Source organism: Microcebus murinus, chromosome 10 (assembly GCF_040939455.1).
Source record: "Microcebus murinus isolate Inina chromosome 10, M.murinus_Inina_mat1.0, whole genome shotgun sequence".
In the NCBI taxonomy this organism is placed as follows: Eukaryota; Metazoa; Chordata; class Mammalia; order Primates; family Cheirogaleidae; genus Microcebus; species Microcebus murinus.
The window spans coordinates 73,045,208-73,056,164 of record NC_134113.1 but is presented as its reverse complement, the minus strand read 5'-3'; the positions used below and the strand labels follow the sequence as shown (position 1 = coordinate 73,056,164).

The window sequence follows — 10,957 nt, the reverse complement described above, 5'->3', positions numbered from 1 at the left end:
AATGATAGTATAAAATTAGATGACCTCGTATTGGTCAAGGACTCGTGTTCTCACTTCAAGAACAGGTTTTTTAGGCCTGACTGTTAGTTGTAGGTTCTTTGTATTAATTTCAGTTGACTTTAAAATTGTCACCCTCTTTTGTGCTTACTGGTCTTTATATATTATTATTATTACTTTAAGTTTTATAAAATATGCAAAATTAGATTAAGTATATACTAGCTCTAAGAAGCATCTTTTTAAAAATAAGAGTAGGCATGTGTCTCTCTGAAAATGTCCTTAGGCATCATCTGTAAAAATTTGCAAACTAATATGGCATTATTGGGATAATATTTTCACCTGTAAACATCCATCAATCACAAGCAATATAAGGTTTGGGAAGAAGTGAGAGAAATTAAAAGCATCGTATATATTTTGGGTGTTCATGTTGCTTTGATTACCGTGTTCATCTGAGAAATCTGAAAAAGCCTGCGAGTGAATGGGTGTGAAGTGTGTGGCATCCTTGTGCCTAGGATGTGGTTACTTAGGCAATTGAGGTGGGCTAGATCAATCTGCGCACTTCTCAAGTTCTCTAGGGTTCGTGAATTTGCTTACTATTTTTGTTAACAAGTTCAAAGTTACAAGATTGTGTTTTTTTAAGCGGATGCTTGTTAGACTATATTAAGATTGTATTTTTAAGTGGGTATTTGTTAGAGTATATCCCAGCACTGTATGGGTGCTGGCAGGCACTTAGTCACTTGTAAGCATATTTATTAATACGTTCCTTGACCAAGTTTCCAGAGTAGTAAGTAATAAAACCACAAGGTTTTTCAGAATGTGTTCAGAAAGCTTTGTTCCATCAACCACTGACAAACTTAGTGGTTCTTGAGGGTGGCCCTGTACAGAAATTGGTGGGGAGCAGTGATAGCAGAGCCAGCCGCTGGAGCACCTGCAGCCCTCACCAGGTATCCGAGGGCCAGGAGCGCATGGTCATGCCCATGGGCTGCACCTGAAGGGAGTCGTTGGCTTCCACTCCCACATCGTCAGTGGGGAGACCCACCACCATGCGCACAGCTTCTTGTCGTTTGGAATTTGGAACTACTGAATTCTCAAGTCCACTGCGAAGCATTCCTCTCTGATTCTCACCGTCCTTGCCTGTGTGGGGGTGAAGAGAAGTGCTAGATTTCTATGACTTAGGAGTGTTCTTTCAACTTTCCCAGCTCTTTGGTGGCTTGACGCTTTTTCAGTCCTTCCGTACGGCTTAAGGTTTTACTAGATAAGACTTAACTTTATTCAGAGTTATTTCATGTAAAAGTATTGCATGGATGGCAACTATGAAACTCTGAATAAAGTGCTTACGGTGATTCAAATCCTTAACAGTCTGAGTAGACGGCAAATCAACCCACCACTAGGCCAGCACAGTCCAGGCTGGCTGCTGCTTGCTCTGACACATCAGGCTGGAATGCTGCCTGGCCTATATATTCACACAAGTACACTACAGAGCTTATAAACAGTGGGTAAATCCTTACATTTTTCTTCCCACGTTTTATTGGCACATTTTGCCTAACTCCTAAATTGAGTCCTTTGGTCTCTTTGCTTTTGAGGTGCTGCAGGTGTATAATCTATATTTTGAAATTAACTATTTTTGGCCCTTGGGGTCCATTGGGCCCTCCAGGTGTCTGGGATGGTGGAATTCTAGGGATGTCATGTGGAGAACCTGAGGATGCTGCCATTGCTAATGCTGCTATGTTCACATGTCCTTGGGGTTGAATCTGTTTGCGTTTTTCATGAATTTTGAAAATAGGTGTACTGTAAATTACCATCCTTTGCCTTGTCCCGCAATTCCGAGTTGCCATGGGTAGAAGAAATGCTTAGAATGAGTTAATTGCTGCGTTAGATATAGAACTGCAGGATGGGGAGCCTGTAGAGCATTCACGTGAATGATGCAAACTCACAGAAGCTATGGCTCAAAGCTGGTTGCATTTGGCGGGATTTTTCTCTGTGTGTGTGCCAGTAAATTTGAGTATCGGCAGCTGTTTCTTCTGTTGCTGTCCTCTTCTGTTTTTATCGCTGCTTCTGTGCTTCTGTATAAAAATAAGGCAAACTTTTCATAAATTGACAACAAATGGAGCCATGTAGACCGTGGTAGATCCTTGGAACAGCTTTGTGGATGGCACTTATCCTTTTCTCCTTCAGTTGCCATCACTGTAACCCCAGGAATAGCTTAATGGAGTTATTATACAAGGGTGTCTCACATGCCCTATTCTTAGAAAAGTTCTCAATTTTACAAATAACTGCCACTCTGTGGGCTAATTGTTCTTTTGTAACAAATGTGTTGAATTACTGACTTCCCCTGTCACTTCCTTCCTTCCTTTCCTTCCTCCTGGTCTGCCTAAATCCTGTGTTCTTTTTTAACTTTTACCAATTTCCTGGTCCTGAACTCAGATTAATGCAAGGATGAGACCAAGCATGTTCCTATAGGACAGACAAGGCTCAATCTATTGGGCATATTAAAAGATCCCTGTTATACATAACATACATAAGATGCTCATTTTCACATAAAGGTCTCAATCTGAGCAGGATCATCTAGTTTTTAACTCCCACATTTTCAAGAAGAATCTGAGGCCCATAAAGATGAAGCAAGGCCACAAAACCTGTGAGTTGCAGAAACAGCCAGTGTTGAGTGTCGCATGTTGAATGCAAAGACGTGGGGCAAGGTCAGCTGACTTTCCACATTGTTGCCTTAATGAAGAGCAGAACCCCGGGTGTCACCCTGAAATCCCACAGATGCAGTTTTCCATATGCCTAGAGGGAACACAGCTTTGAAAGATGATTTCCTCAATAATCAAAGTCATAAGAAACAGATTGTTATAAATGCCAAACTTTGTAAAAAAAAAAAAAAAAAAAAAACCCACATAACTCCCAAGCTGACTAGATACTTGTGTTTTTTAACTAGCCTGCCCTCTCCCTGATAACTGTATCTATATACAAAGTAAAATGATCAGAATGCTGCTCAGTGGTTGTGGAGCCTAGAACAGGTGGTGGGGGACAGCCTGAAGGATGACTGTCGTCCAGTCTAAGGCACACCTGTCACCTGGACAGCATACAACACTCTTGTTGTGGGTTAATGCACCTCTTCTGTGGACATTGCAGGTATACAACCTGCACTTCCTTACTCATTCTCCCTTTCCTCTGCTCCCCACACCAACACACAGGTCTGCCCTACCCCATATTGGAACATTTTCTCTTTGGCTATGTTACTGTCATTGGTGTTAACCTTCCATTCATTCATCACATGTTTATTGGACATTTTCTCCATGCTGCTACTGTTGCAGGTGTGGTGGACATGACACTGAACACAATGGGAAGGTTTTTAGTGAAATTTACACAATAGAGGTAGGTGACAAATGAGATAGGTGAACAAGGTAATGTCAAATATTGCTGAGTAAGTGAAGACAAGACAGTAAGTTCAGGAGAGATTTGAGGGCAGCAAACTTTAGATTTCCAATTAGGAAATGCTTTTTATGGGGGAGGTTTCATATAAGCTGAGACACTAGTGACTCAGAGCCATGCGTGTGATTGAGGGCGGTGGAGGGAGGTACGTTGTCTTCCCCACTTTATGGAGGGGAAATTGAGGAAAGCCAACCATCACAATCATATCTAAATCAGGTTAAATTAATGCTACAAAGCCATACTTTGTGTTATCTTTTCTTTCAGGACTTAATCCTGAATATGTGTACTTTCTCAAAATCAGAGTTTAATGGGTGAGCATGGGAAGGCATTTCAGGACAGTGGTTAAGAGCAGCAGTTTTAAAGTTAAACAGACCTGGGTTTAGCCCCATCCCAAATACTGTCTCTCTGAATGTCTCTAGACCAGTTACTTAACCTTTCTAAACCTCAGTTTCCTGATTTGTTAGAACTCATGGGGTTGTCACGAGCATAAAAGGAAGTTATGTTCAAAAATTCAGTTAGTGCTAAAGATGGTGGTGATGGCTGTGATGTTCTCTGAGAGGCATCGGTAATAATCTCCCAAATGTTAAAATATTTGCTACTGTTGGTAGTGAAAGCCTGGTAGGACTGTTCGCCCTCCGATTCATTTATTCACCAAACCCTTTTTGAGTGTCCACTCTGCCCAATCTGGATTCTGGGTGAGGAGCAAGACTAGGACATGCTCTGTGCTCAGCTGACAGTCTGTTAATTAATTGCATTCAGTGTGACTGGTGACAGAGCAGAGGAGGGGGTCTTTGGCTGTGCAAGTCAAGTGGCTGGGAATTCTGGTCTGAGCAGACAAGCAGGGAGGCTCCAGGGCCAGGAGGTGCTAATAGCTAGGTGCAGACTTGGGCTAAGGTGAGGTGGGTTGTGAGAATGGGGATGCTGGTATAGAAGTTTTTACCGTATTTCATAAAGAATGAGGAACCTTTGAAAACTTTTAAACATTTGGGGAGTAGATCTTCAGTTGTATAATCTGAAAAGATTACTGGCAGTTTAAATGATGGAAACATTGGATGGGTAATATCCAAGGCAGCTGGAATTCATCACCATCATCATCTTCATTCACACTTCATTCATTTGTATTTCATTCATTCCTTTTTCTTCTATCACCACCACCACCACCACCACAATACAGTTAAGTCATATCTTATTCTTGATATTTAAATTCTAAATTTAAGAATAATAAATAAATAATCTAAAATCCCAGCACCTAAAGCGAAACTTGGGCATACAGTCAAAAAAGTTCTTGAAAAAAATCCCTTAGGAAGGCATAGCTTTGGAGATCATCCCTCTTTCATTAAGTCTAACACTGTGTGTGATTTTTTTCCCCCTAATGTTAGAAGATATTGCTGCTGCTTTGGTTGGGCCTGAGATAAAATTATTACTTTGCTGGCATTTAGGGGTCATGCGGAATGAATTAAAGGCCTAGAATTAAGCTCAGTGTGGTGAGAGCTTACATTTGGAGTGTCACAAGTGAACCAGGAAGGATTTTAAGAGCAGCAGGTTCATGATTTCTGTCTTACCCTCACTATAGGACATATGAGCACTGGGTCCAGTTGCTGAACAGCTTAAAATGTTGCACCTGTGTTTGTGCATGCACACTCACACACAGCTGTTTTCTGTATCTGCAAAGCACATATGGTTCAATTTGAGCACATTTAAATGCACTTATGCAACTATAATTACACTACATGTCAACTTTAATGTTTTCTATATGTCAGACACTGCAAAGTATATTCATCATCCTATTTAATCTTTAACAAATATTTGAGATAACACTGAACAAATAAAAATGTTGCTAGGAGATACAATACATACTTCTAAGTTCACCAACTATTAAAAGATGAACTGGAATTAAAAGCCCTGTTCTGGCATTAACCTAGGCAAAATGGTAATAATTTCCCATTACAGTAGCAGAGGGGGTGTAAAAGTAAGATTCCAAAGAGACAAAAAGACTGTCCTTAAGGAGCCCTCTAGGTGGTTAGTAATTGTCAAAGAACAAAGAACTCATGAGTTCAACCAGGAGGAAACCCAAATGACTAATACATGAAAAAAAGCTTTACATAAGTAGCAACCAAAGAAATACACAATATATTCTTGTTTATTATATCAGTAAAAATTTTCTGAATGCTTGTATTCCAGGCTGACACCCTTGTATCCTTCAGATGACAATGCAAACTGGTAGAACTTTTTGGAAAACAATTTGGTAGATACGTCTTATTTTAATTAGAGAATATGTTGCTCTGAGGAATTGAATGAACGTCACTGTAACTTGAAAATGTTTTCTTGTATAGAAACAACATGAAGGTTATCTCATGGAACCCAGGGGCAGTAAGTCCATCCAGGCCTCACAAGAGGCTAGAACCAGGATGGTTACATTCCCTGTCCCTCTGGACGTGTGATCGCTTATCCTGGCTACTCCTAGTCTGTGTGCCTCATGTACTTCACACTAGCCTGTTAGGTGTCCCTCCAGGAATGGCACAAAACACGGCCACCGCTAATCTCAGATCACACCACTTCCCAATCCCAGACCCCAGCAGAAATACACCTGTTCCAACTGTTGATGCTTTGGCGAGAGAGACTGTGATGGGCTGGCTACTTGGTCGGCGATTACCCTTGGTTATCAGCTGTTGCCGGGGAACGTGGGTTACTTGTCTGGTAACAAGCAAATAGAACACACAGCCACATGTATCGATAGCTTTAAAAATGCTCATGTTCCCGTAATTGATCTCATAATTCCAATTTTAGAAACCTACCACTAGTAAGATACTGAGTGATCCAGAGAATGATTTTTCACATCAGGTGTTTTATTGGGAATAGGGAGATATGGGAAACTACTAACATGTTCAGGGAAATAGCTAAATGAATTATGATGCATTCATGGGATTATGTTATACAGCTATTAAAAACATGTTTCCGGAAAATGCTCAATGAAATGTTAAATGTATATACATGTATATGCTGTGTTAAGTTACATTTTATACAGTACATAAAAAAATTCTAGATGGACTTACCAGAGGGATAACACTGGTTATTTCTACATGTTAGGATCACTTTTGTTCTTTACAATTTTCTGTAGATTTTAAATGATTAACAACAACCTTACAGGAATTCTATGCTAAGGGTTATGTAGTGAGTACTTAAGGATGAATTTCCTAATAATTAGTCTGTTTTAAATGTGGAATGTTTGGTTCAAGGCCCATTGTTCTATCACTGGTAGTATTCAAATAGAAATTAGACAAACACCTGTAAGATATATTGTAGAGAAGATTCATCTATCAGGTATATGGAACTGAATGACTTCTAAAGTCTTTTTCAACTGCAGTGTTCTGTAAAACAGAATTTACTCTGGAAAGATTTATTTTTAAAAAAATGCTTAATTAAATGTTAGAGGAAATTACTGTAATACAAGCCAAGTACCTTTTGTGAAAGGGTTGTGAAATTATGTAGGAGTCATCAGAGTTTGTGGGATTAAGGAGGAGGCAATGGATTTGAATCAGCTCTTGAAGGAGGTGATAGGCAGGTATTAGATTATGTGAAAGGCCTAGGTAATCGTTGTTGCTAAGGAAGAGTCATTATAGATAGTAACCATAATGCTTGCCAAATAGCAGAGGCCATTTCCTTGGTTGTCCCCTAGTGAGATGAGTATGAAGTGGTACAGAACTTAGATTGAAAAAGAGACCAAAGGGAGCCACTGTGGTAAATCTGCTTGTTTGTGGGCTTTATATATTCTCATTTTCTCTCTCCCTCTCCCTCTCCCTCCCTCCCTCTCTCTTTCTTTCTTTTTTTCCTTTCTTTTCTTTCATTCATTTATTTTTGAGACAAAGTCTCACTTTGCTGCCCAGGCTAGAGTGAGTGCCGTGGCGTCAGCCTAGCTCACAGCAACCTCAAACTCTTGGGCTCAAGTGATCCTTCTGCCTCAGCCTCCCAAGTAGCTGGGACTACAGGCATGCGCCATCATGCCCAGCTAATTTTTTCTATATATATTAGTTGGCCAATTAATTTCTTTCTATTTATAGTAGAGATGGGGTCTCGCTCTTGCTCAGGCTGGTTTTGAACTCCCGACCTCGAGTGATCTGCCCACCTCGGCCTCCCAGAGTGCTAGGATTATAGGCGTCAGCCACCACGCCCAGCCCTTAATTATATTCTGAGAAGAAAACTTTGAGGTGATCAGCGATGATTTTTCTGTTTGGGTGGTAATGTTAATGGCAGTAATAGATGTACAGCTGTAGTATAAAATCAACCTTCTTGTTTTACTTTCAGACGTTAAGATTCTTTGAAACTACCCAGAACTACAAAGAAACCAAGGGCCTTTAGTCTTATTGGTATATGTATGTGTAAGGGGAGATGTCATCTTTTTGCCAAAAGTAAAGTAAGACTAAAAGTATATTCTTTTTTCTTTTTTTCAAAAGCAAAGGTCTCCAGCTTTAATGTGAGTAAGGATCACCCTGGGAAGCTGTGCAAAATGCAGATTTGCAGCCCCATGCCTGAGAGCCTGATTTTATAGGTCTGGGGTGGAGCTCAGGAAATTACGTTGTGCAACAATCCTGGGGACAGTCAGATGACTCTGGCCACACTTGGAGAGTCCAAATCAGGGTCTCAGGATGTCCCCTGCTGGCTTGCCTTGGATGATACCATGGGCTTCAGGGTCACTAGTTCATATTATCAAAGAATCTGAATGGTTTCCTGAGCCTCTCCTAACCTGACTTAGGACCCTCAGAGGTGACTCATCTATTTTACAGGATCTTCCTTCCATGCCCTAACTCCTTACCGAAAGCCTTGGCCACATCCCCGGGACAGCTGCAGCATCCGTCCTGCAAAGTAAGGAGCACTTCAAAAAGACAGCATGGATTTTCCAAGCCCTCTCAGTGATGTCCCACTGGCCCACCTTAAAGCTAAGAGTCCTGGTCCATACCTACCAGAGCCTCCACACCCTGCAGAAAACCTAGCTGTTTGGCAGCCTCCGACCCTACTCTGCCTTACTGAAATGATGTGGCCTTTAAGGCCATGAGCAGCATCAGCACACCCCATCACTGCACTGAGCCGTGGATACCGCACTCCAGTTTTCTTCCGAGTGGTACACACAGAGCCTGGCCCAATTCCCTCCCTGATAATGTCAGCCCCAGAGAGGATGAGCTCTTCCACCGTCTCTCCTGTTACCACATTCCCTGCCATGATGGTGTGTTGAGGGAAGCGCTTCCACACATCCTTTACAAATTCAACAAAGTGTTCAGAGTAGCCATTTGCCACATCCAGGCATATATAGTTTACCTGGGGAATAGCTTCCAGGATCTGTTCCAGCTGTTCAGAGTCAGAAGAGCCAGTGCCTGAGCCGGCAGCGAGATGCTCAAGACAGTCAGGATTCTGGCTAGCAAACTCTTGCCATTGATCGAGGCTATAGTGCTTATGGACAGCAGTGAAGAGGGAGAACTTACAGAGAACCTTGGCCATCTCAAATTTGCCCACGTTATCCATATTGGCGGCAGTGATGGGGATCCCAGTGTACATCTGCTTTGAGTTCCGAAATGGAAAGGGTCTTGTGAGATCCACCTCACTTTGAGACTTAAGGGTGCTGTGTTTGGGCCCCAACAGGACATCTTTGAAGTCCAGTTTCACATCGTTGTCGATATGAGGCATGGTGGGGACCGCGGGATAGGGATGAATCTGAGGGTTCCTGTTGCCTTTGCCCAGGTAGCAAAAAGATCCCCTTGCTTAGCAACTAGCCTCGTGCAACCCCCAAAAGTATATTCTTTATGTTCATTAGAAAAAGACACAACTCTAAGCTGGTGTTGGGATTGAAACTTAGTTTAGCATTTTAAGTAAAGCAGATTGTTATTCCTTTTAAAAAATAGAATAGGTGCAAAATTACTATTGTAAAAATGATCTGTGTAATATAGCTGTTCTTTAAATTGTCTATTTTCTGATCTTTGTGTACATTGAGTCTGTTCTATGATGATTCATAACTTCTAAACTAATGCTGATCAGTGAATCCTAAACTGAAAGTTTGGGCCAATTTGAGTGTTCCAAGAAGAGGACTGCTCGTGGTGACTCAGGCTCACTTAACCTCAGGTTTTGGGTGTCTTTTAGTGCTACAACTCTTGGGACTCCTTTTTCCAGATTAGCACCCCCATCCCCTATTAGGGTTTGTCACTGACACCTTGTTACAGAAAATTGTCAGGGTAGTAGTTTCTTCTGTCAGAAGGACCAGGTAAGCCAGCAGCCAGCTTATCCAATAGTTTGACTACCTGAAATACACAATTGCTTTGAAAAAGGCCGATGCAAGGTCCAGCTCTTACCCTCCCAGGGAACATACACATTTTAACAGTAGGAAAAAATTGAGTTATTTTGACCAGTGCAATACCTGCATCTTCACCAGCCAGAGCTGTTTCTCTTGGTTGTTCACAGGTATAATACTTTTCCAGAAAGGCTATTTTATTATTATTTGTGAACCTTGGCAGAAAGGGGGAAGGGCATGATATTTGCATAAAATTTCTAGTGGAGAACAGATCAAATGGAATCTCTTGGCTTCAAAGTTAGATGGAATCATTTCCTTGTCCAGGCAACCTGGACATTCACTAAATAAATGTTTAAGTGTTTTCTCTACATCCAAATCTGTGCTACAGCAGTGCAGATACAGTCTGGCTCTCAATAGGGTCACGTTGGTAATTACAGTATATGATGCAAGGTCATAGGACTGTACAAAGGTGCATGCAAAGTGCTGTGATTGCACAGCAAGGAGAGACTTGTGCCCAGGACCAGAGAAGCAGAAAGGTGTCACCTTGGAGACATCTCTACACTGGATTTCAAGGATCGGGTGGGATCTGCCAGGTGGTGAAGGGCATTTCATATCAAGGGAACAGCATACATAACAGCTCAAAAACTACGAAGGACTATTATTTGTTTGCAATACAAGAAAGTTAGTGTAACCTAGAGTATTGGGATTAGATATAGAAGTGGAGTGGTTAGAATTTGTAAGATAAATGACACCAAATTATGTTAGTCTAAGCCATGCCTTGACCGGGACATGACCGGGTCGGCACCATGGTTCTTTTCACATTTTAAGAAAGACGACCCATGGCACTGTGGGGGAAGGGCTAGGTTGCAAGGTGCTGGAGCCTTGGCATTCTGATAAGGAACAGATGGCACAGGAGAGAGATGATGAGTCCTCTGAGCTAAGGCACTGGCACAAGGATGTAGGAAGAGGGAAGGAACTGAGAAATTTATAGGAGTCAGATTGCCAGGATTTAGTGATTAATTGGACGTGTGGATGGGTTGAAGGAGTGGGAAGTGTCAAGAGCAGCCCTGCAGTTTCCAGCTTGGGTAGCTGGCTAGATGATGCGTCACTAGCGGATGGGAAGAATGCTGTGGGGAAGCAGAGCAGGATCCTGTGTTGGACTCAGAAACTGTATTAAAGTTCTTATCACCTGTTTGTGGTTTAGATTTATGTAGAAAATTTGTGGGTTTTTTTTTACAATTTTGAAAATAAATC

General features: G+C 41.6%; 2 protein-coding genes across 4 annotated transcripts in view; one reads left to right on the top strand and one right to left on the bottom strand.

Moving 5' to 3' along the window:
* FGD4 (FYVE, RhoGEF and PH domain containing 4) overlaps window positions 1-10,957 on the top strand; it is a 224,276-nt gene that overhangs the window by 95,201 nt on the left and 118,118 nt on the right. The window lies entirely within an intron of this gene.
* Window positions 935-9,205, bottom strand: LOC109730883 (GMP reductase 2-like). Its single transcript, XM_076006859.1, has 5 exons — window positions 8,388-9,205; window positions 8,240-8,282; window positions 6,027-6,123; window positions 3,238-3,328; window positions 935-1,131 (listed from the first exon to the last, which is right to left on the bottom strand). The coding sequence occupies exons 1-5, from the start codon at window positions 9,103-9,105 to the stop codon at window positions 935-937; spliced, it is 1,146 nt and encodes a 381-aa protein (XP_075862974.1). The 5' UTR covers window positions 9,106-9,205.